The sequence below is a fragment of the Helicoverpa armigera genome, chromosome 2 (genome assembly GCF_030705265.1).
Source record: "Helicoverpa armigera isolate CAAS_96S chromosome 2, ASM3070526v1, whole genome shotgun sequence".
Lineage (NCBI taxonomy): Eukaryota > Metazoa > Arthropoda > Insecta > Lepidoptera > Noctuidae > Helicoverpa > Helicoverpa armigera.
Window position 1 is genome coordinate 2,300,141 of NC_087121.1, and position 27,295 is coordinate 2,327,435.

Consider the following 27,295-nt stretch of genomic DNA (forward strand, 5'->3'; position numbering starts at 1 on the left):
ACTGTTGTAAATATCTAGTAGTATTTTTATATAATAATGTTAAATAAGTACAGCTTTATCACAATGTGTTTTTTTATATATTTTGATGTCACTGCTGTTTGTCACATCATCGGCTATTATAAAGCTTTGTGTTACCATATTGCAGACAAACTATCTTTTATAAGGTGCCTTTAGCTTTTTAACTGCAATAGGTACTTTAACGCCGCTTGGTGGCACTGGGGCCCGATTCTCCTAATTTTACTTAAGCGCCATTCGATTGACGTTCGACTCGATTCGACTGAGATCCAATCCCGACTCGATTACGATTGAAGCATATGTGGCATTCCGCTATTTTTTCTTTGAAATAAACGTTTTTATCCTTTTCTGTTATTCAATAATGAATCATTTTGTCTGCAAATGATTTACGATCGCAAAATGATTGTACAGCAAACTACCGTATAGACCAAAATCATCAAAATAGCAGACCAATCGCACACCAATCAAATGTCAATCGAATACGATTGGTCTTTTATTAGTAGCAGAATACCAGATATGGTTAAAACTGCTATTACGATCATATTGCGATTCGATTTCTATTCGATTTTGATATTATTAACTTAGGAGAATCGGGGCCCTGGTATCGTGTAGGTACACTTAGTATAGACGCTATGTTAATAAATACACTTCAATTACAGTACAATTACAACTGGAATTATTTATTCAGAAATTACAATAAGTTTACAACTACAAATGCAAGAGTATAAGAGAATCAGAAGTTTCCTTGTAAAATATTAGTCATATAAGTTGTACGTGTAAAGAGTTTTAATAAAATATTTATATTCAAAACAATGGTTTCATCTTCTGAAGGGATTGATGATATGTCGTATTGTGCTCGGACCGCTCCACTTGCCTTTTACCATGTTCCAGTACAAGCGAGGCATGATATGCTTGTTTATTTGGTAGAACAGACGACGTTCCTTAGCCTGAAATATTCAATATTATTTTACAAAGCCTATTATCAGAATAGGAACACGACCAGGGGCAACTAAAATTCGTGTCGGTTTAGCAACACAGGCTATCCTGAATGTAAAGTAGTAACTTCGCTTACAAGCGCCCGATACAATTTACAACGCTCCGATATCGTTGCATTAAAAACATGGTTCTTCTAACCCGAGGTGATGGGTTTTAGTCCACCCTTAAAATTACACAGCATTTAATTAATAAGGCCAAAACAAGTGACTTGTGAGTAAGGGTGCGTCTATACGGTGACAAAACACACGGGTGGGTATTTTGCTTTGGTACATGCACGAGTCGCTGAACCTACACGTTTTTTAAATGCATGTAACCTGCTCATGTTGAGGCACATAAGCTTCTTACACCGTATAGATGCATCCTTATCTATACTACTTCTCATACATAAAAATATACGAACCTGATCAAAAGGAAAGGTCTCCCACACTTTCTTGTCATACAGGAACTCTGCCATGATTCCTTTCTTGTAGGACGTGATGAGGGGACAGGCGCCGTAGCCGTTGTACTTCTTCGTAGGCTTCTTACCGGCCATCACCTTGTCTAGGTTACGTTCTACCACGTAGCTTTGAGGAGCTGATATGTGAACAAAAACGTGGAATTTTAGTAGTAGTTAGAAAGTAGTAATCGCTTTGAATATAGAATGCAAACGATTTTGGGGGCAATTTAACTCTTGCGGGGAAAGAAATTTGCTCCATTTGCTAACATACTTAAGTATCAAAATTATAGAGAACGCAAAACCTGCTTCACATTGGAGCTTCAAAAATCCGCCTAAAAGTAAACCAACACAATAATAAGGCTATTGATCTATATTTTTGTTCACTCCATTCTAGTCTCACTACTTTTACGGATTTTATCGCGGTTATATTAATATTATTTAATCCCGATGTTTAGCATCCATAGTTACGGGCAGACAAACATATTTTTCTTTATAAAAATATCAAGAGCTACTCACCCACGGCAGCGGCAGTCTTGCTATTAGGCGTGCACGTACAGTCTCCGAGCCCGAACACGTTGGGGAAGCGTTTATGCTGCAGCGTCTGATGGTCTACTTCCAGGTAGCCAGTCGGGGTCGTTAACTCCTTGCATTTCAGCAGGCAGTGAGGTGGGGACATCGGCGGCGTCACATGGAGTAGGTTGTAGGGGAAGCTTATCGTCTAGAAGGCATTGATGTTAATTGAAATAGGTTGATGTGAGAGTGAGAGTGTAGAGTTGTAGAGTACGATATGTAACATGATATTGCTTTTTAGTTACATCAAGAAAGCTGAAATAGGTACCAAATTACTTATTATTATATTGTATTATTGACCGATGACTATTTGCTTTCACTAAGAACAGGTAACTTGTGAAATTATGACGAACTCAGTGACGAACTAATGAATTCAGTTATGCAGATCCTTAACACGAAATTACGCATGCTAGTTTATGTACGGAATAATTAATAAATTCTCTTTTAAAGTCAACGTGTTCACCTTAAAAAAAACCTTATATATTTTTCTTGCTAGCGGTACTCATCATCTCCGAACCTTTTCTCAACTATGTTGGGTTCGGCTTCTAGTCTTACCTAAGGCAGCTGAGTACCAGAGTATGCTAGTGGTACTGCACTAAACTATTCATACTAACCTCTCCCCCGGTACCCTGGAACACAGCCCCCGAAGGTGTGATTTCCACCAGATCAGCGCAGTAGTTGGGCACGATGCAGCGACTGAGAGTCACCTTGCGTAAAGCCGTCGCATATTTCGGCACCCCGAACAGGACTTCGGCGCCCGTGTTGTATGTTATGTTCGTTTTGCTGATTATTTTGGTCTGGAAATCAAATTATATACGTAAACCTTTAGGTATAGTAAAAGTACAGTCCGCGCCAAATAATTTTTCATTTCTGAAGGTCTGAATTTCCCTTCATATTTTTTTTTTTTTGGTACGTAGGTACGTAGGTTAAGAAGAAAAAAACCTTGTTTAAGCTTGACCCCTAAAGACTTCGAGACTACTGAACTGATTTCAAAGTTCTTTTGCCATTGGGAAGCTACTCTATACCCGGGTGACTGTAATTATTCGGTGCATACACGGGCTACTTTTTGTCATGGTAGGTACTGGATGAAGTTCTCGCGGGCCGCGGGTGAAAACAAGACACCTATAGCTATAACATCATGTACCTCCAACACACATGATCTAAATAAGGAAGCGAGCCTATTTTCCTTAAAAAACATAACTCATAACTTTCAGGTTGCCTACAAACTATAGCATTACGGGAAAACCCCTCTTCTAGTAACAAGCAATTTGTAAACATTTACTAACAACGGTAAAGTTCCATTAGATCACTTCCAATGCAAGTCTCATGACTGCTATCATGTGGCCTGAAGTCACGTTGTCATGTTTACATAATAGTTATTACCAAAGCTTTGATTGATTATAACGAGTAAGTAAACCTGATGAAATTCTTAAACTATATTCGGTTTTCCTTGAACAGCTCATTTGCAAAACCTATCAACGAATCTAGCATACCGCAGTGCGAAGGGATTGTTTAGGATAAGACTTTCTCCTTATATCTATGATACCTATCGTCATTAGGCCCAAGTTCACTGAGAATATGATAGTCCGTATTTCCTCGAAACAACTGTTTACTAACGTAGGTTAAATTAACATGAAACTTCAATTTATTCAAAGTTATTTTTTATTTTAATGAAACTTTTGATAATGATAATTTCTGAAATAATAATGGTCACTAAAGATACGAAGGCATGTGTTACTACTCAAAACTCACCTTCCTCCAATAATCTTGAGCTAAGAACATGATCTTCATCGCAGCCCCTGAACACTTCCCGCCCCCAACAGGAAACGTGAACAACGCATGACCTCCCGTGAACCCCTTAATAAGGTCCCAGGTCTTTGTGCAGTAATAGGGAGAGTAGATCGTGGAGACAGGCCATCTCGGGTCGTCAAGGGCTCTTTGAAGACCAATGATCTGGCAAGAAAATTCATCGATAAATTAATGTTGTAATTGTAATCGATCATAAGGATAAGCAACGAAAGGTGCGGTAAGTCCGGGGATGGGACACCATCTTGCCATTACGAGTTCTGCCATATTACGGAAGGCATTTGAACATCATTTGGTAATTGAGTTGAGGTCAGCAAGGCAGTCGTTTCATAAAAAATCTAGTACCTACTCAGCTGCACCCGGTGAGACTGGAAGCCGACCCCGACATAGTCGAGGAATTGCTAGGTTGATGATGGCCATCATATTAAAGGTGCCTTAGCCTAAACCTGTACGTTCGAAATAGTTGAAGCATACACCACCTTTGTTTTTAACGACGTCAAAAATCATCAAACCCTCCCGCTGTGGGTTAGCAGCGGTGAGGGAGTGTCAGACTCTTACTGACTAAAAACGCGTGTTCCGTCATAGGCCTTTTATGTACCAGGGCCGCGGTATCTCTTTCGAACAACCCGCAGCCCCGGCAGGCTTTGGCTCTACTGGGCCCCGCTGGGGTTGCTGCACCCTTGCACCACCTTATATGAAGATAAATTACCTTATCATAGTCATTTTTGATGCCCACAGCGACGACCATGAACTCGTAATATATCGTGTCTCCGTTCCACGTGTACACGAGGTTCTTGCCAGGATCGAAGCATTCAGCTCGGTCGTGCAGCCACGTGACACTTCGCGGCAAAACGTTACGAAGCGGCTTGTATGACTGTTTGAGTGTTCTTACTCCTGCCGCTATCAGTGTGAAGGCGGGTTGGTAGTAGTGGAGCTGCGGAGTTTTAAGGTTGTTGGGTTAAGGAATCTTTGTGTTCTTAGCACGGGTAAGCTCTGTAATACATATGGTACATAAGGAATAACGTTTGTAAAGTACCTACATAATGGTGTATATAGTCGTAAGGCATAAGGGAGTTCGTAGGAAAAGTATCCCTATATGGATTAAGTAGGCAAGGAAAACGAAATAAGTATAAAGTCACAAGTAAATTGGGATTGTCGTGGGCTCACAGTGCCCCACTACGGTGGATCCGATTCCCGTAGTCAATCCAGAATTTAGTCTCGGTCCCTTAGTATAGAAATTCTTACCCTGGAGGGCTCTAACACAATGATGCAGTTCTTCTTCATCCGGCGGGCGAAGCGCCACGCGACGCTGCAGCCGCCGGCGCCGCCTCCGACCACCAACAGCTTACATCTGACGCATCAGAAAATTAACTTTTGCAAAAGATCTCAAGCAGTGTTCTAAAGGGACTAGATTATACTCGATTCACTGAGAGAAAACTACGGCGTTGTCTCTACCGGAACATAAAATAATAAATAAGGTATCAGTTCTGCCTTTCATTGAACATCTTTGGTAGTCATTACGGGTATTCAGAAGCCAGTAAGTCTCGCACCAGTCTTTCCAAGGGGTATTGGGTTGCCTGTGTTACTGGGTTGAGGAGGTCTGATAGGCAGTCGCTCCTTGTAAAACACTGGTACCTACTCAGCAGCATTCGGTAAAACTGGAAGCCGACCCCAACATATGTAGGTGGGAAAAGGCTCGATAGGTGAGCTCTCTAAGCTCTGACTATGACAATTTTAGCATTCTGTAGATGTGTTATTTCGTTTTTACTAACTTGTAAGTTTTCCTGGCAGGACAGTGATGACTGGCCACATGCTTGACGAAGGGAGCGAGTCTTCTGGAGACCACGCTCATTTGTTACTCTTAATTTTATCTTTTGTAAAAAAATATCATTTCGACATTATCACTTGATGATTTTGACTGAGCAGCCAACTGGATTATGTCGGAAACTATAATCTCTATAATGTGTTTGTTATTATGAAAGTCAAAAGTGTAGGTAACTCTTGACATATAAGTATTCTATTTATTTTACAGGATTAAATTTCTTGTGAGAGAATCACTCTTGCATAAAAATATATAATACAGGACGATAAAGAGAAATAAAACCAACACAATATTAGTCAAAATCTGTATAACATTTAATAACGGCATAACAAATGTATACGAAAGCTCTGTATTTACATATAAACAAACGAGTCACTTTTCAACTATCACTACCTATGTGCTTATATTAACTACGAAATAATACAAATACAGGTTCACATCTCATTTCTCTGTATCATACATTGTTAAAAACTGGGATATTAAAATCCTTAGAACTTTATTGCTTTCGAAATAAGTATATCTATATCGAGACAAATATCTTACTCCGGTGACTCTCAGTATGCTGTGTTAGATACATAAAAAACGGAAAACACTTCCTGAATGGTAGTTTAATATGACAGAAAATTCACTTATATGTTTCCTAAATTTTATGTTTAGGAAAATAAGTGCCGTACCATGATCTGTTCTTGGGCATTTTATAATTTTTGTCCTTCGTATAAACACATATCTAATATCTATGATTCTTAAACATTTAACTAATATTACAGGAAATAGTTCAATCGATATCTATGTATATAATGCATTTCAAACATTTCATCATGAGCATCAAACGACATACTTTTCTTGAAGAACCTCAGGGGGACCCAGGATTTTTTTACTGCGATTCAATATTTGTGGTTGACGTGGCATTCTATACTTATGCGAAAACTTGAAAAGTTTACCAATACCTTTTGTGAATTAATTAAGGATAAGAAGAAACGTAAACTTTTTTTACATGTTATAAGATATAAACTCCACTTTTTTTATTTCATGCACAGCAAAAAATATCCTTGGGTTTGTTCGAAAACCGGGTCTTGCATTGTTATGTATAAAATACATAAAAACATACTGTAAAAAATATAAACTTAACAAACAAAAATAACATCAAGTATCTCAAAACATTAAAAAAACATCAACAATTACTTTTAAGAAATCTTGTAAAATATCAAATAAAATATTCATATTTATGATTTTCTCTGATATTCAGTCAATGATATGAAAAGTTACTCGTTTTTGTATCAAAGTAAAAAATATATATTTGTTTCGGCATTTACAGCACAATTGGGCAAGCACAATCTCCTTGTCCAATTGTGCTGTATATACACTCAAATCTGTGCACATTTTTCTTACAGAAAAAAAAATACTAAAAAAAAGGTTTTATGTGACTGGCAACAATGCACCACCAAAAAGGTCGTCTACAGATATTATATTATTTTTGTTTGTTACTCTTTTACTCTTAAACCAGTATTAATGACATTTTATCAGCTCATTTCATATCACCAATGTCATGAGCCAAGTAAAATTCTCTCTTTAGTCTTCAGGCCGACATATTAGTCACCTCCCGCCGTTCTACGCATCACACATAGATATCGTTGAGCCAACAAACTCTGACTTGACAGAATCAGTCTCGGAAGGGGTTCAACATTTTCCTGATGCCTTCAGGCCCGTGGTAATACCCTTTCAGCATAAAGTGCCAGTATATGAAGGGGAATAATTTCTTCTTCATGTAGAACGCTATCGTGCTCTCTCGGGCCTGTAACAAAATAGTTTTATTAGAAAAAAAGTCAGAAAAAAAAGGGTGGTGGCCTAGTAGGTACAGAACCAAACTCACGAGTATGAGTGTGGGTTCGATTCCAGGTCAGGCAAGTATCAATACAACTTTTCTAAGTTTGTATGTACTTTCTATATTGGGTACCAACGACTGATTGAAGGTGAAGGAAAACATCTCGATAAAGCCTGGACCTATAAGGTCTGAAATCACCAACCTGCATTTGGCAGGATGTGCGTAAAAAGACTGATGATGATAGAGAGGAAAAAGGTTGACGCGCAGATTTCAGGAACACCTAATTATGTAGGAATTTAAGAACGGCGTAAAATTGTTATCAGTATATCAGTGACCTGGTTGAAGGGCATGGTCTCTCGCACTACGCCGCCGTACACGAACTCCGCCAGTATGCAGGTGTTGTACGACGTGAGCAGCGGACAGGCTCCGTAGCCGCTGTACCGCTGTCGGGGCTCGTCGCGCTGCATCGTCGCGAGTAGGTTGTGTTCTAGCACGTAGCATTGTGCCGCTAGAAATAAAGCACGTAATTAAATAAGGAGAAAACCAGATAGAAAAATAAAAAAGGACAATAGGGGTTATCAACTGGGCCCAGTTCATTAATTTTGAAGTCATGATTTGTTGTCACTATGTGTGTCTAACTGGGAATCAAAGCCATAATCAAGAAATTTCCCTTACCATACCACCATAATAACAGGCTGATATAATTAGTGTAACCATATAGTATAATCTAATCTAACTAACTGTTCTCCGCAATGGACAACAAAATGCCAAGCGGAGATGTCATAACGAAAAATCTACGAAATAGCGTAATCAAAATGCGGATGTTCGGGAGACGAGGAACCCACCCATTTTTTTGTGAACCCAAAAATCGTCAACAGGCCAAAAATCGTTTCTATCTGATGGAACCCGAACGCCTCGTCACTTCACTCTTAACTGAGCGTTTTGGTCACGCCTGTCGTACGTATTTGACCTATAATACAACATCTCCGCTTTATCTTTCCTTCTTTCGTGGTACAAACAAGTACACAAAAAAAATACTTTTGTTTAGAAGTATAGATAAGAACTTACCGATAGCCGCAGCAGTTTTACTATTCGGCGTGTTAGTACAGTCCCCTATACCGAACACGTTAGGGAAGGACTGGTTCTGCAGCGAGTACATGTCGACTTGCAGGAAGCCGCTCTCGTCGACCAGACACGTGTTGTTCTGAAGGAAGTCCGGGGTCCGCATCGGGGGAGATACGTGGAGCATCGAGTAGTCTACTGTTATGTCCTGGTGAAGATTACTTTGGTTAGTTTTGGGTGGGTAATGGTTGGTAGATTTGGGAGGTTCAAAGTAGCGTCATCTATGAATGGATATGAAAAAATTAGATTCTGAATAGGGAAGTTCATTCATGCTGGTGTAGTGCCAATGAATTAGACCCTCTTATCACGTGTGTCAAAAAGTTCGTCAATTGTTTCCTTATTATAACATTGTCTATGAAGACGATAATAACGAATATTTTACAGACTAAAAAAAATGAATAAAACCTTACCTTATCAGGATCCTCCTTATTAAAGAACACAGCCTCCTTCTTATCGTGCCTAACTTCTTTCAGCACGGTCACATAGTTAACATTAATGTTCTTGCGTTTAACGACTTTCATGAGCGCTTCAGCATACTTTGGTACTCCGAATATGACGGGTAGGCAAGTGTTGTAGATAATGTTCGTTTTGCTTCGGACACCCGTCTGAAAAGGGAGGTCGGTTGTAACATATGTTTGGGGATGGTTGAATCAGTAGATAAATGATAAAGAAAGAAGAAGAAGAAGCTTTGATCATGTTATGTAAAGTTGGGTCTGCAATGTTTTTATAATTATGTTGATTTTGAACGTGGATATGTTTCTACAGCTTTCTAAGAGAATGTTTGTGGGGATACGAATAAAAAGTATGATGTAAACGTCTTTGCTAAGTTTCATCAAATTCGTTTAGCCGTATGCACATGAAGAAGTAACAAACATACACACACATAGATGTATAAACTCAGCAAGTTAACTTTTTATAATATTTGTCTGATTATTACTTTGCATCAATCATGGCCAGTTGCCAGTGCGACATGTAGATATTTATGTTTTGCTGAACAACTTTGTGAACCAAATCACACTCAATCGTAATCTATTCGCGTTGAACTTTATAGCTTTTCTTTGAAAAGCGCGTCATAAACTCTGATGCCAGTCTGTTACCGTCAAAATATGCTATAAACAAGTCTTCTATACTAATAGAATAAATCAAGAGGAGACATATTTTTTGTTAGTTTGTATCCAAAACAAATTGAAAGTATTTTCTGAAACCGCGGGAAGCATAAATCTATAAAACGATCGCGGCAAGTAAAGTTGAAGCTTGACGTTTACCGTTTAAAAAGTAACTTGTGCTCAATAAAACGGGATACCAATTAATTTAATAACATCAATGATCAATACCTAATATATGATCATATGATGTAACCACAAATTGTCTAACAATAGAATGATATAAAGAAGAACTATGAATATGACTCACGCACACATTTTCCTGTACTATTCTCTAGAAATGATCTATTTATTAATATTGTTATGTGAATGGGACTCGGGATGTTATAATTTTCTCGTGTCTATTGTTTTATAAGAGGAAAATTGTTACATCCTTTCATGGACCATTATGTATTTATATTAAATAAATAAATCGTTTATTACTACACTCTGTCTTTAATTTTACAATGTTTTGCTTAATTCGCAATGTGATAAGTGCTGATATATGTATAATCTGCCTGAACTAGGTAAAAACCTGTGTCTCAAATATTAAGAGATCTTTACTTGGTCATCAGTATTCCCAGTTCTATATTGGATAAATAAAATTTTAATGGAGTCCCTGTCCCGGGTAAATTTCTGCTAGTACCCGGACAAAATATATCCTATGTTACTTAGGTATAGCTTAGCATCCCAACAGTGAAAGAATTTTACAAATCGGATCAGTAGTACACGATCAGTAGTAGGAACCTTTTGGGGATAAACAAACAAAAAATGTTTCCTCCTCTATATTAGTGTATATTACCGTTTGTTTCATTAGACAGGTGTACATAATGAGTAATACACACGAACAGTAGCCACAATTCGCGGAAGACAAAGTTCATAAGGAAAAACGGCGAAAAATGTAAACTTTATAAACATCTATGTACCAAATACAAACATGTCTGTATAAGTTAAACATATGATAAGTAGATTTATTAGCGTTCACGTGTGAATGATTTGCAAGTTTAGCACATGATACGCGATGCTATATTATTGTTTAATGTTTGACCGTGTGCAAAGAGTTCTTCTCATAGAAAGCGCAAGTCATTATCTGCCTAACATTTTCCTTGTTAAGAAAAGGCATACATAATACACCCAGGCTATGGACAAACAAAATGATTAGGGGAGATGACTTAACGCAAAATCTCCTAAGAATGTAGCACGCGAAAATACGGGTGTTCGGGGGACGAGGAACGTTGCTATATTTATACCTTAAAACTATGTTAAAACCTTACAAGCCTTTATGGAACCCTTCCATAATTTTGAAGAACTCGTACGTCCGGTTAGTTTTAGTAACTGATCGTTTTGATCACGCCTACCTTAGGTCTTGACCTTTTTTTTAACGACGTCAAAAACCATCAAATGACCCCTCCCGCTGTGGGTTATAGCAGTTGTGAGGGAGTGTCAGACTCTTACTGACTAAAAACCGTCGTGTTCCATCATAGGCCTTTTATGTACCAGGGCCGCGGTAACTCTTTCGAACAATCCCGCAGACAACACATGACCTACGACAAGACCCCTGACCTACATGCCTTACGGCAACTCCGCTCATCCTTCCTTCTTTCGTGACTACAAAACATACCTTGCTGAAATACGACTCGGCGAGATAGACAATCTTCTGCGGCGCTCCGGGGCACTTGATCAAAGTGTTAGGGTAGGTGAACACCACGTTCCCTTCTTTATGCTTCTTCATGTCCGAGAAGGTTTTCTCGCAGAAATCCGGGCTGAATATCGACGATACAGAGCTTGTCTTGTCTTGTAAAGCCGCGTATAGTCCGGGCACCTGGTAAAAGGTAGATTATAAGCTTCTAAGATATATTAGGATGCTCTTGAGGGATATCAGGTAGATAAATTTATGCTATGAACGGCGGATATACCTTCAGCTTATTATTGTTATTCAAGCTAGAAATGGAGCCTGGAATCTAATGATAATTATAAAATACTAGCTTCCGCCCGCGGCTTCGCCCGCGTGTTGTATCAATAAAAACAGCCTGTAGCGAAAATAACAAAACTTCATTCATACTTCGATATGAATAAAAGGTACGTTTTATTTTTAAGGTTAAGTCCCCAATGGGTAAAAACCCTATTACTAAGTCTCCACTGTTCGTCCGTCCATACGTAGTGATCAGGATCTAACTAATAGATAAGATTATAAAAACTTCATAAAACGTATGTTTTGTTTATTTTATGTAATTACATAAGTAGATCTTATTATAATACATTCAAGTCGTGATGGCTTAGTGGGTAAAGAACCAACCTCTCAAGTATGAGAGCGTGTGTTCGATTCCAGGTCAGGCAAGTACCAACGCAACTTTTCAAAGTTTGTATGTACTTTCTGAGTACATCTTAGACACCAAAAATCAAAATCAAAACTCATTTATTTAAACTTGGCTGCAAAACAGCACTTTCCCAACGCATAAGTTGGAATTAACGCATAAGTTGGAACCAATGACTGTGTATCGGATGGCACGTTAAACTGTAGGTCCCGGCTGTCATTGAACATCCTTAGCAGTCGTTACGGGTAGTCAGAAGCCAGTAAGTTGAACACCAGTCTAACCAAGGGGTATTGGCCTGCCCGGGTAGCTGGGTTGAGGAGGTCAGATAGGCAGTCGCTTCTTGTAAAGTGCTGGTACTCAGGTGAATCCGGTTAGACTGGAAGCCGACCCCAACATAGTTGGGAAAAAGCTCGGGAGATGATGATTGTGATACGTTCACAAATAAGGATTTTGAATTTAGTTAAAAGTTATAGGTAGCTACTGCAATATACTCCTGTAAACTATATTAAACGATTTATTTCGGTCAGCATAAACATGTAGACTTTGCGATTTAGAAACACGTGAGCAAGCCACATAGAGCTGACCATGGAAAACATGGCGAGCCCAAATGTAACCCTGCTACCTTTAAGGGTTGTCAAAAAAGTGTTGTTGTGGAAAATGCAACTTTTAACGGAAACTGCAGCCGTTTAAAATTAAATGGCAAGTTTTTGGGTATGATAGGGATACGTGGTATAAGTACATTGTGTCCCTTAGCTTCTCGTAGACTCGTCCGTATCATTGGAGAACAGTTCTTTAAGCAACTCTACAACTACCCGAGCAACACATGCCTGCAGCTTCCTCTTTCCATTTGAGAGCATCGCAAAATCTACCTTATTCATCATTTCTATTGTAATAAGGTTGTGGGTTTCATAATAAAGAGACTCGTCGTAATCAAATGCAGCTTTGTCGAATACCCCCCATGTATTTCTCGAGAATATGAGACGTCGCTGTTGTGCCCTTTCAGCAACAGCGCGTCTGCGAGATTCAGCTGCTTCAATAGTTTCTGCTGCTCTTTGGGATGCCATGCGAGTAGCCTGCTGTTGGCGCCGAGCTAGGGTCTGTTCGGGTGTTTCATAAACTGCGCTGGGATGCCAGATAGTCAGCGTTCTGTTGTCGGCGGACTTGTGACTGAACTGGTGTCTCATTAACTCGTTGAGACGCCAGATACTCAGCATTCTGTCGACACCGATCTCGCGACTGATCTGGCGTCTCAGAAGCACGTTGAGATGCCAGATACTCCGCATGTTGCCGGCGCCTATCTTGCGACTGTTCTGGTGTTTCAGCTGCCCGTTGAGTTGCCACATACTCAGCGTTTTGTTGTCGCCGAGCTTGAGACTGCTCCGATGTCTCAACAGCTCTGTGAACTGCCTCACGTACCGCCTGTTCAAGCCTTCGCAGTTCTGCTTGTAACGTCTCGTTAACTCTAGCTATTTTCATAAGTCTAGCTTGATTGGTGCTTTGGGAAAGATTTGACTTACGCTTTCCCGGCATACTTCTTATTATATTGCACTTTTAATTAAATTAATAAAAATTACAACAATACATTTTTCATTTCTGGTGCTATCCAATTGTCAAATATTAATGATTTTGTCAAGGAGTACGGTAGACTCGATCGAAACCTTATAGGTATGAATAACAAAACATAAAGAAATATTGATTTTGAATCGACAACATATATCCGCAAAATTCGGATTATGGAGAATTTCGTTAAATTCCAATGGTCCTGACAGACAAAGCGCAGTATGATAGCCATATTTGTCAATAGATATAGATAACAGTAGATAGATCGACCATTATGTGATTTCTGGTGAAGCCAAAAACGAAACACACTTTTTTATGTAGAGGTTATAGTATTTAGAGTAACGTATTAGTATTTATAGCGTTTCTTAATTTTTGGAATCATTTCATAAAAAATGTTTGACATTTTTTAAAGTATCGCTTGTTTTGTTACTAAAATTTGTCTTTAACACATTCTAGTTCCAGCCAGTAGGGCCAGCTACATGCCTCTACAGTGGTCAGTTTTTGGACTCTTATCGCATAAAATTATGTGTCACCTATTGCCTATCTATCAAACGGTAGTGGGTTTCTAAATCTATGACAGCATCCATGATAAAAAGATTGACATCTGCGTACTAACAAAAAAAACCGGCCAAGTGCGAGTCAGACTCGCGCACGAAGGGTTCCGTACCATTATTTATAAATCGTACAAAAAAATCATGTTTGTTGTATCGGAGCCCCCCAAATTTTTATTACATTCTAGTTTTCAGTATTTCAGTATTTGTTGTTATAGCGGCAATAAAAATACATCATCTGTGAAAATTTTAGCTCTCTAACTATCACGGTTCCTTAGATGCAGCCTGGTGACAGACGGACGGACAGACGGACGGACGGACAGACAGAGGAGCGAAAACAATAGAGTCCCGTTTTATCCTTTGGGCACGGAACCCTAAAAACAAAAAAAATACAGGATTCAGAAAAAGAAACAGCAAAACTCAAAAGAGGCCGTCTATACTAATTTAACAAAATATTAATAAAAATACGGTTTATCCCTGTTGACCGGGATAAAAAGTAGCCTATGTGTTAATCCAGGGTATAACCTATCTACAAACCAAATTTCAACCCAATCGGTCCAGCCGTTTTTGCGTGAAAGAATAACAAACATACATCCATACATTCTCACAAACATTCACGTTTATAATATATGTAGGATTTTGTAGCATGTCCCAGTACCTACATAAGATAGAGTGAAAGATAAAACGAGTAGTAGGATAAAGATTGTCCTCGTCACCGTTCCAGTCAGAAGATTTCCACTACTGAACGAGGACCTCCACGAAGGTGTTAATTGTCCTTAACCACTGATTACACACCACAGACAATTTGTATGACTATTAAGGTCTTTCTTAACTTGTTATAATGGAAACTTACCTTCTCATAATCATTGATGAGTCCAACAGCTATAATCAGATACTCATAGTTGATGACATCCCCTTGGCTGGTGATCACCTTGTTTTCATGTGGCAGTACAGAATTTGCCGAGTCCTGAAGCCATCGGCAGTTGTTAGGTAATACGCTCTCCTCTGCGCGACGAGTTTCTGCGACCGTGCCTACTCCAGCTCCCACGAGCGTCCATAGAGGCTGGTAGTAATGGTCCTAGGGACAAAAGGGACATTTTGAACTCATTGTTTTGTCCTCCTGGGATAAAGGCAGGCAAATAATGATGATGTGCTAGTGTACTAATAATTGGGAGTTTTAGAGTGTAATCTGTGGTATTAGTAGATGACATAAATAAGCCGGAATTGCATTTTGTTTCAAACAGAGCTAAAATAAAGGTACCTACTAGCTTGCTTATGGGTACTCTGAGAAAGGTACATATTTATTAATGGAATGGTACCAAAATATCTATAGATTGGCTTTTGACATTCCGAGAGGAACTCATATAATATTTTCTATACATCTGAATTTGTTCTCTAAGGGATTGTTCACACCAAACGTATTGTCCGCCGCTGACTGTGAGTATACTCACAGTCGGCCTCAGTGTGAACGTCGACTCAATCTGCAGTACGCGTACTCACCAAGCCGACAATAGGCTATAGCGTACGATGCGCTACATGTGTGAACAAAAGAATACGCTCGTGTAGGTTCACACTAGATGCGTACGCTGAGCGGCCGACTGGCAACACTGGGCAGAGGCGCGGCGGTGCGGACGCGGCGGAGCGGCGGTGCGTACGCGGCGGAGCGGCGCTATTCGGCAACTGCGTCCGCGTAGCCAATCCGCGTCCGCCGTGCATAGTCGCGTAGTAAAATAATCGGCTACTGAGAGTCAGCTACAACAGACGACGTAACAGCGTATAGTCGGTTCGGTGTGAACGACAATTTCAATATATATGGAAAAGCAATAAACTGCGTAACGCGCGCTCACAGTCAGCGGCGGACAATACGTTTGGTGTGAACGATGCCTAAAGATCCAAATAATAAAACATCATCCTGCCAGGAAAATATTACTGCAGTCATAATAAAACTTACTCGTAATGTTCTCAAAATAACTTTGATTACAGTCAGTGCACGCGCATGCAGTCTCAGTAATGTATGGACACACGACGCCTGTGTACAAAACATCGGCAAACGCTAACAGATGATGTTTGCAAAAACTAAATCAGCAATGCTATGGATGTCCGCCTATAATTATTATTCTTATATTGCAATAACATCGCGTTCACTGCGAATTGGTAAACTTTTTTTGTTGCCTAGGTGATACTGAGAAAAGACAAGACCCATGTTTTCCGGCCAGGTTTGTCTTGATGCTTGTCTAATTCATTTTGTTAATTATTCTTTTACTTTTAAACAGATTTTCAATCCGCTCCAAGAGTTTTCATCTGTTTAAATTGTTGTAATTATTACGCCTAATTACGGTTCAGCTATTATTTTTACTAACCTTATATTTTAGACATCCACTTAGGAACTTTATGACTAAGTTATTATTCTTAACTCTTAAGAGCGTGTACGCTCGGCGCGCGATGTCAACTTTAGGTAATTCAACGCAAAAAACCGCGCAGACTAGCGTCGCGGCTGTGTGCGTGCCTATCATACTTCACGTATAGTCACACAAACCATTTAGATCCTTTCGAGTGAAATTGGTAGAACAAAAAATATATTATTTAGTAAATAGTTAATAGCGGGAAAATAGTGTAAGTCTATGGATGTCTAAAATATAAAAGCATGAAAATAAGTCGTTAATACTTACACTCTTTTGCAAAAAAATCGGGCACCTATGAAAACCTTGGTTTTGAGGACTTTCTGTATATTACATACAATTTTCAACAGTACTAAATAGTCGACTGATGATTAATGACAATGTTAAGAGTTTCTGTATTTTAACCGATTTCAAAAAAAGAAAGGAGGAGGTTTCAATTAGATTGTTTTGTGATTGTTCTCAATTTGATTGTTCTCGATTTCTCAAAGACGCCTGGACCGATTTGAAAAATTGATTGTTTATATGAATGGTCCAGTCCATCCAGACCGAAAAATTGTGGTCAAATAACAACAATTGCCGGAAAGCCAAATATTGGTGAAGAGCTTGGGTTTACCATTGCAAATAAAGTTTTAAGTTATCTATCCTATATGCTTCAAAAGTTATTCGAGATCAAAAGTCAAAATTTGGGTACATCCAAAATGAAAAAAAATTATCGCTCGATTGGTAACAGACATCTGCAATAAGTGATTTCTAGCCTAAGGAGTCCGCCATATTGGATTTAGACTCGCGACACATTTTTTCGAGTTATTCATAGCAAGCCCTTTCATTTGATACCCATATCGTAGGAATGCATTAAAACATTTTTTCTCCATCTTGGGTATACCGCCATATTGGATATAGAATCATACATTGTCATTAAAACTGAACATTCAAACAAAATTTCAACTCAATCGATAAAAAAAATATGCTTCAAAATTGAGCTTTAAATAAAATAGTAATGTATCAAGATTTGTTGGTCGCGCTTGAAATGTACTCTATTCTCGGTATCCACGGCAGAGGTTATTCACCCTACGCGATGTGACGGAGCGACACGTCCTCTCTGTGAAGCCTTGCGGCGGTCTGGTTTGAGTTGACTCGCGTGCAGCGTTTTATAGTAGTTTTTAAATAATTTATAAAAAAATAAAAACGAGAGATTAAATTATAATATAAAGTTTATGTTTTAAAGAAAGAGTTATATTACTATAGTAAATAATTGTTATATTAAATTAAGTAAGATAGATAGGTAAAAAAAGCATTTGAAAATCACAATTTTTCACATTGTTAAAATATTTTTTTCTGAAAGATAGAGACCTAAATCAAAAAATGTTTTCAACTAACTATAGGCATGGGGATTTCGTCTATGAGTAAAAAAATAAATATGATTAGATTTGCCACTGTTTTCACATGAATTTAAGCTTCGAAATAGACGCTGAACGGGAATTTTATAAAACATCTGTTACGTTATAGGGGTTTTAAGTATATAAACTACACAAATTGAAATTTATGTTCAACTAGCTTCCGCCCGCGGCTTCGCCCGCGTGTTGTATCAATAAAAACAGCCTGTAGCGAAAATAACAAAACTTCATTCATACTTCGATATGAATAAAAGGTACGTTTTATTTTTAAGGTTAAGTCCCCAATGGGTAAAAACCCTATTACTAAGTCTCCACTGTTCGTCCGTCCATACGTAGTGATCAGGATCTAACTAATAGATAAGATTATAAAAACTTCATAAAACGTATGTTTTGTTTATTTTATGTAATTACATAAGTAGATCTTATTATAATACATTCAAGTCGTGATGGCTTAGTGGGTAAAGAACCAACCTCTCAAGTATGAGAGCGTGTGTTCGATTCCAGGTCAGGCAAGTACCAACGCAACTTTTCAAAGTTTGTATGTACTTTCTGAGTACATCTTAGACACCAAAAATCAAAATCAAAACTCATTTATTTAAACTTGGCTGCAAAACAGCACTTTCCCAACGCATAAGTTGGAATTAACGCATAAGTTGGAACCAATGACTGTGTATCGGATGGCACGTTAAACTGTAGGTCCCGGCTGTCATTGAACATCCTTAGCAGTCGTTACGGGTAGTCAGAAGCCAGTAAGTTGAACACCAGTCTAACCAAGGGGTATTGGCCTGCCCGGGTAGCTGGGTTGAGGAGGTCAGATAGGCAGTCGCTTCTTGTAAAGTGCTGGTACTCAGGTGAATCCGGTTAGACTGGAAGCCGACCCCAACATAGTTGGGAAAAAGCTCGGGAGATGATGATTGTGATACGTTCACAAATAAGGATTTTGAATTTAGTTAAAAGTTATAGGTAGCTACTGCAATATACTCCTGTAAACTATATTAAACGATTTATTTCGGTCAGCATAAACATGTAGACTTTGCGATTTAGAAACACGTGAGCAAGCCACATAGAGCTGACCATGGAAAAAACATGGCGAGCCCAAATGTAACCCTGCTACCTTTAAGGGTTGTCAAAAAAAAAGTGTTGTTGTGGAAAATGCAACTTTTAACGGAAACTGCAGCCGTTTAAAATTAAATGGCAAGTTTTTGGGTATGATAGGGATACGTGGTATAAGTACATTGTGTCCCTTAGCTTCTCGTAGACTCGTCCGTATCATTGGAGAACAGTTCTTTAAGCAACTCTACAACTACCCGAGCAACACATGCCTGCAGCTTCCTCTTTCCATTTGAGAGCATCGCAAAATCTACCTTATTCATCATTTCTATTGTAATAAGGTTGTGGGTTTCATAATAAAGAGACTCGTCGTAATCAAATGCAGCTTTGTCGAATACCCCCCATGTATTTCTCGAGAATATGAGACGTCGCTGTTGTGCCCTTTCAGCAACAGCGCGTCTGCGAGATTCAGCTGCTTCAATAGTTTCTGCTGCTCTTTGGGATGCCATGCGAGTAGCCTGCTGTTGGCGCCGAGCTAGGGTCTGTTCGGGTGTTTCATAAACTGCGCTGGGATGCCAGATAGTCAGCGTTCTGTTGTCGGCGGACTTGTGACTGAACTGGTGTCTCATTAACTCGTTGAGACGCCAGATACTCAGCATTCTGTCGACACCGATCTCGCGACTGATCTGGCGTCTCAGAAGCACGTTGAGATGCCAGATACTCCGCATGTTGCCGGCGCCTATCTTGCGACTGTTCTGGTGTTTCAGCTGCCCGTTGAGTTGCCACATACTCAGCGTTTTGTTGTCGCCGAGCTTGAGACTGCTCCGATGTCTCAACAGCTCTGTGAACTGCCTCACGTACCGCCTGTTCAAGCCTTCGCAGTTCTGCTTGTAACGTCTCGTTAACTCTAGCTATTTTCATAAGTCTAGCTTGATTGGTGCTTTGGGAAAGATTTGACTTACGCTTTCCCGGCATACTTCTTATTATATTGCACTTTTAATTAAATTAATAAAAATTACAACAATACATTTTTCATTTCTGGTGCTATCCAATTGTCAAATATTAATGATTTTGTCAAGGAGTACGGTAGACTCGATCGAAACCTTATAGGTATGAATAACAAAACATAAAGAAATATTGATTTTGAATCGACAACATATATCCGCAAAATTCGGATTATGGAGAATTTCGTTAAATTCCAATGGTCCTGACAGACAAAGCGCAGTATGATAGCCATATTTGTCAATAGATATAGATAACAGTAGATAGATCGACCATTATGTGATTTCTGGTGAAGCCAAAAACGAAACACACTTTTTTATGTAGAGGTTATAGTATTTAGAGTAACGTATTAGTATTTATAGCGTTTCTTAATTTTTGGAATCATTTCATAAAAAATGTTTGACATTTTTTAAAGTATCGCTTGTTTTGTTACTAAAATTTGTCTTTAACACATTCTAGTTCCAGCCAGTAGGGCCAGCTACATGCCTCTACAGTGGTCAGTTTTTGGACTCTTATCGCATAAAATTATGTGTCACCTATTGCCTATCTATCAAACGGTAGTGGGTTTCTAAATCTATGACAGCATCCATGATAAAAGATTGACATCTGCGTACTAACAAAAACCGGCCAAGTGCGAGTCAGACTCGCGCACGAAGGGTTCCGTACCATTATTTATAAATCGTACAAAAAAATCATGTTTGTTGTATCGGAGCCCCCCAAATTTTTATTACATTCTAGTTTTCAGTATTTCAGTATTTGTTGTTATAGCGGCAATAAAAATACATCATCTGTGAAAATTTTAGCTCTCTAACTATCACGGTTCCTTAGATGCAGCCTGGTGACAGACGGACGGACAGACGGACGGACGGACAGACAGAGGAGCGAAAACAATAGAGTCCCGTTTTATCCTTTGGGCACGGAACCCTAAAAACAAAAAAAATACAGGATTCAGAAAAAGAAACAGCAAAACTCAAAAGAGGCCGTCTATACTAATTTAACAAAATATTAATAAAAATACGGTTTATCCCTGTTGACCGGGATAAAAAGTAGCCTATGTGTTAATCCAGGGTATAACCTATCTACAAACCAAATTTCAACCCAATCGGTCCAGCCGTTTTTGCGTGAAAGAATAACAAACATACATCCATACATTCTCACAAACATTCACGTTTATAATATATGTAGGATGTAGGATGTAGGATTAACTATATGGACAGTGAAATTACCTTGCGTTATTAAAAAATAACATAGTTATAGGAAAAGTAGTTACTGAGAAACAGTGGTTTGAAAAGTACCATTTTAGGCCAAATGGCGCGCGGTTGACGTACACGCTCTTAAGTTACAGAAAGTAACGACCTAACTGCTCTTTTTCCTCATAATTTACTCACCTACAATTACTATAAATATACCTAGAGCACTTTTCTTTATGAATAGGAAAACAGGTGTAAAGTACTACCTACTATGAACCTATAGGCCACACTGCGGTTTTCCTGTCATATGTATTTCACATATTACAAGTAGGTAATTAATTGCATTATGATGTGTAAAAGGAAACTTTTACTTCACTTATGTATGCAATGTTCTAAAGCAATAGGTAACATTAATTGGAGACACTTTTTACACTTAAATATTTATAAAAATATCCGAATGCTCTTGCTAGTACTCATGGGCTTCTCAAGCCGGGTGTCACATAATTTGGCCTGCGGCATTGTTCGAAAGAATTACCGTGGCCCTGGTACATAAAGTACTCAAGGGGCATAATGGGTTTTACTCAGTAAGAGTCTGACACTCCTTTACGCTGCACCTACAGCGGGAGGGCCTTTTGATGATGCGCCACCAAAAAAAAGGTGTCTCAAAGGTGGCTTACAGGTTGACATTTTCATTTTGTCGAGTAGTTTTGAAGAAATTATTCGTATTGAAATAATATGTTCGTTCTGATGTCCGAAGCGTGCCAGGGCTACGGCGGTATGGCATGCGTTTATGAATCTACTCCTCTATCTATCTACTACTAACTACATATCTCTGAAGATCAATCATGAAATTATGTTATGTGTTTTATGATAACAAACAAGGATTTATTGAAAGTACATATTTACTGCCCATTGTGTACTCAAGCAACGATGAACGCACTGATAAGCGGGGATTTACCGTTCTTTACGACTTATTAATGAAGTCATGTTAATCTAAAACAGTTTAGCTTACTATTGTTATTTTAAGCTAAATTGATTGTTGGCCTTGCCTGGAATCGAATCCGCACCCTCTTGCTTGAGTGGCTGGTATATTAATCAGTACAACTTGATACAAAATTAGCCACCACAACTTATAGCGCAGTAATTATGGGGTCGAATTCACTTCCCATCTACTCAAAAGGCTGCTTAGTCATCTTGTAAATTGTGCTACTACTGTTTTTTTATACTATGTGTTCAGTAATTACTACAGTGTTCTAGCGACCGAAAATACCGCTTATCTCAATCTTTATTTTTACGATTTTTTTAATGAAACTTAATGAATAATTGCATTCATTTATGAGCGAACTATTGAAATGATAATAATGAAACTTACCTTGCTAGGCTCAAGGACTATAAGGGATCCTTTGGGCAGTCTCCTCGCAAACTTGGCAGCCATTGTGCATCCTCCCGTGCCTCCACCCACCACCAGGAGTTTACATCTGCAATAAATAAATTGTTTAAAATCTATACAAATATTATAAAGCTACAGAGTTTGTTTTGTTTGTTTGCTTGAACGCGCTAATGTCAGGAACGACTGGTCCGATTTGAAACATTTTCAGTGTTAGATAGCCCATTTATCGAGGAAGGCTATAGGCTACTTTTTATTCAGGTTCGTGCAGAAGTTCCCACGGGATGCGGGTGAAGCCGCTGGCAGAAGCTAGTATTGTAGTAAACTAATAGACACCGAGCAAGCAAGCGTAGCCTAATCCTCCTCTGAGAGGGAGGAGGCCTGTGCCCAGCAGTGGGATGATAAAATGTGTGATGATAATTGTAGTGAAATGTTAACAGGTTTTCCCTTATCTTTGTCTTATGACCAGAATATTGGCAAAAGCCCAGAATTCTCAAGAAGTACAAGCCCCCATAAAAGGTGTAGTCAGATGAATACTAAAGGGACCATAGGGTCAAACACCAACTCCTAAAGTAGATAATTTATTAAGTAGTGTTTTTTAAATATGTAAGATTTTGATTAGAGTAACTTTGGGGCAAGTTTAGTTGAGTTTGGGTAAGAAAGTATTGTTTTTCACTTTTCACTGTTTTTGGAAGTTGGCAACTTGTAACATGAAAATATTTTATGTACTCCTGACATAAAACATGCCCAGTTTACCATTTTCCTTATAAATAATTTATTAATTTTAAAAATATATTGGCTATAAAGTATTACGTATTTTAATTGCATACATCACCTTGAACTCACTGCATACAACTTAATATATCAAAAATAAATGAGAATTCTATTTATAGAGATTACTCTCACTTTCAAAAGATTAAGCTTAATGAAAATTATACTTTATGCAGAAAATTATAAAGGCCATTTTTCAATGTCATATAAACTATAGATAGCTACATAAGTTTTCACTTTAATGATAGTTGCCAGTAGTTGAGCTGATAAGAATGTGAAAATAGCAGAAATGCATTTTTATGAGTTTTTTAGCATGAAAGCTTGTAATTGTATTTCTTTATTGTACCTAGTTATTAAAATTTTAAATTTATTCTTAAAAGTGCACACATAAATAGATTTTGATGCACTGAAAGCTGAGAGATTATGGACCAGGCAAGCTTAACCAAGTGTTGGGTTCTCTTACAGCCAACCATAATTTTGTTTGCAATTCTATTCTGACTAGTTTATTATAACAGGTATTCTGGGGTTCATACCAACTTCACAAAAAGGAGATTGTCAATTTGAATGTTTTTTACTAGTTATGATTATTAAACATCTCTCTCATATTTCAATACATCTCTCAAAGCTCTGATTAAAAACTTTTTTTTAAATACCTACTGATTAGCTAATCATTCAGGAGCCAGCACCAGACTTTATTAATATAATCTCAAATAAAATTTTAGCCTCTCATGGCATGTAAGATCTTCGAATAATAATGGAATAATAATAAACGATTACACTTTAATACTTAAAGCAGTTGTTTATGATGTATTATGTTTTAATTCACACTACAGGTGCTTACAGGTAACATATATGTTATAGGTACATAGCACAATTATCAAAAGTTTAAGGAAAATCACTCATGTTATTAGGTAAAGTTTGACTAATTATCCTGGATTTTGTTTATTATAATCATAAATTAAATTCAGCCTTTAATTCTTGCTAAAAGCAATAACAAACAACATTTAAATGCAATATAGGTAGAAATAAAAAAGTACTCTAAAGTGGCTTAATCTTTCATAAGCAACAAAGTTTTATTTTTCAACCATTCTTACTAGGGTCATTTCGCCTGTTCGCGACCATCGCCCAGTTCGCGTCCATTTTGCCGATCTCCTTTAAAAAAACTTCGAAAACAAGATAATTAACACACCAATCAAACGAAAGATCATTACTGCTAATACGTTAATGTATAAGAGGCACGCACAGATAGACAAAAGTTCTGTGCGTCCAACCAATCCTTTTAGAAAAAATAATTAGTCTAGGCTCTTCAACAAGAAAGCGCAAACACGTTGAATTTTAGATAAAAATTAGTGTGCAGCGGCGTGTTTGATGGTAAGTTTTATATTGTTTTATGTGAATTTTAGGATAGATAGCTATTTCTACAGTTTAATGATGAATAAAGGTATAATGTTTTTTATGAATTTGGTAATGTTTTTTATATTTAACGAATAAAATAAGGTGGACGCGAATTACTACATCGAATTTTACAAAACTTCCACTTTGCGTCCACAATGGACGCGAACTAGAACTATCCTCTATACTAATAAACCAAATTGCGTCCACTGTTTTCGTTAAATACTTGCTTATAAAAAATAATTAAAACATGGGTACTGTTTAATATATTAAGATTAAACAGTAAATTTTTTATTTTTTTTTTTGTTATTTTAAATTAAAAGTCAACATTATCATCATTTAAAATTCACTTTAAAAAAATAAAAATATTTTTTCTCAACATTGGTTTAAGTAACTTAAAATTAGGCAATTAATTTTGCAACTTGAAAAATAAACAGTAATCAGTTCTGTTAATTTTACCCTAAAATCACAGGGAAAGACCCGCGTTGATTATAGTAAGTTTTAGGCCATATTAAATTAACAAAACAATATAACAATTTTGTCTAAACATACAACTAAAAGAATTGTTGAGTCAATAAATTATCAGACAAGGCATATTCTTTGAATATTTTTTTTATCGATTTATTCTTCTCTCGAATATCATTTAATGCTTTCTTTAAGTCTTCTTCTGTGTATGTTGTCTTTTCCTTCTTTTTTCCTGTATCCGAAGACCTTATCTTAAATGAAATTACTTAATATATTAAGATTAAACAGTACATTTTTTTTATTAAGATATATACGTGGTTATAATTAAATTATATATTTTTATGAAGATATATACGTGGTTCTAATTAAATTATAATTTTTCTATTTTTTTCTAGAAATCATAATAAATAAAATAAAAATAAAATAAAATAAAATAAAAATATCTTAATAAAAAAATTTTTCTATAAAATTATAATTTAATTAGAACCACGTATATATCTTCATAAAAATATATAATTTAATTATAACCACGTATATGTCTTAATAAAAAAAATTACTGTTTAATCTTATTTTAAGTTACTTAAACCAATGTTGAGAAGAATTATTTTTATTTTTTAAAGTGAATTTTAAATGATGATAATGTTGACTTTTAATAATTAAGTTTATTGTTAAATAAAGAAATTGATCTAATATAATCTTTCTTTATTAATTCTTAAAAAAATCACCCCTATTTTCCTTTTCTAAGCTACTGGACGCGAACTGGACCATGGGTGGACGCGAATTGGATTTTGTGGACGCAAACTGGGTAAAACGCCTAATTTTGAGGTTTATCGATTTAAATAGAAAACGTAAGATATTTTTAATACAACTGAAAGTTAATCTTAAAATAGAGTATATAAGGAATACATTACACAAATTTGACATGGAAATGAGTGCTGGAGCATTTTTATTATCGCCGTCAAACTTGCCAACTGCACTAAATGGTCGCCAACAGGCGAAATGACCCTAACTTATTTTTATCTGTTTGTATTCATTCAGTGATAACTAATAATGTAGTTAAAACAACGGATAGGTATTAACTCTTGATAGTCAAATATGATTAAGGTTTTAAACCAACAAGACCAAATAGCAACACCCATTCATTTGTAACTTTGATATCAACACAACAGATTAGATAGTTGTAAATACTATTAAATTATGAAAAGTGTGCATAGCAACTTGACCAAATAGTATGTATGTAACTCACGAATATGTGGCATTATTGGCACCGGACACTGAGAATGTTCGAACTATCCCCGGTGAAGACACCACAGTTAGTTTGCGTATGATATTCATGACGCCGCACAAATCACACAACGAGCGCCCGCCTCTGTAGACAGCACATTAACGATGATTCCGTTCTCAGCTGTTAAGTAACCGCGGACGCGATGACTGTTCGTGTGCAGGCAGTCGTGATAATTTGTTGATATTATGAATTTGACCTTGATGATGCGATGTTCCCATCTGGATTTGTTTGACATTATTGACAGCTGATTGACAGTTGACACTTGCCTGACACAGGACAACAGACTGCTTAGAAAATTTTTAAATATTTTTATTTATAGTAAGTGTATATATTAGGTAATAAGTTAGTTTTATGTTGTATATATATTTATTATTAAGTTATTATTTATTATTAAGTTATTGTAAAAAGTTATTTGTAAATAAAAATTTATAACTTAGAAAATAGATTTAAAATAGGTTCGCGAATCGCGCCCTGCGCTTGCTTAGAAATAGCTGGATTTGACTGTAAAATTGGAGTTAATACGTGGTCGATTTTATTCGAGAGTTTTTGGGCATAGGATGCAAATGCAGATAATTACAATTAACCAGCAATTACAGGGATGCCAGCTAACACAAATAATTCGCCCATCATTGTGTGCATCAAAGTGACGGGTGTTACTCTGAAAATGGTAGCAACTGGTTTATGTTTCAGACACTCAGTTTCAATAAAAAGAAAATGTAAGTGTAAGTATAAAAGGATTGTCTTACGTAATCATACGACTTTGGAGAATAAAAAAATAATGTTGGACAAAACTTTTTAATAGC

The 27,295-nt window shown here is 37.3% G+C and overlaps 1 protein-coding gene across 1 annotated transcript; it reads right to left on the minus strand.

The window, feature by feature from the left end:
- Positions 1 to 668: 668 nt before the first annotated feature.
- Positions 669 to 26,751, minus strand: LOC110372031 (uncharacterized). Its single transcript, XM_064041339.1, has 16 exons — positions 26,454 to 26,751; positions 22,565 to 22,670; positions 15,011 to 15,235; positions 11,353 to 11,553; positions 9,000 to 9,194; positions 8,536 to 8,737; positions 7,803 to 7,975; positions 7,307 to 7,437; positions 6,484 to 6,522; positions 5,069 to 5,174; positions 4,533 to 4,757; positions 3,770 to 3,970; positions 2,632 to 2,814; positions 1,964 to 2,165; positions 1,412 to 1,584; positions 669 to 962 (listed from the first exon to the last, which is right to left on the minus strand). The coding sequence occupies exons 1-16, from the start codon at positions 26,540 to 26,542 to the stop codon at positions 834 to 836; spliced, it is 2,580 nt and encodes an 859-aa protein (XP_063897409.1). The 5' UTR covers positions 26,543 to 26,751; the 3' UTR covers positions 669 to 833.
- Between the last annotated feature and the right edge of the window lie 544 nt (positions 26,752 to 27,295).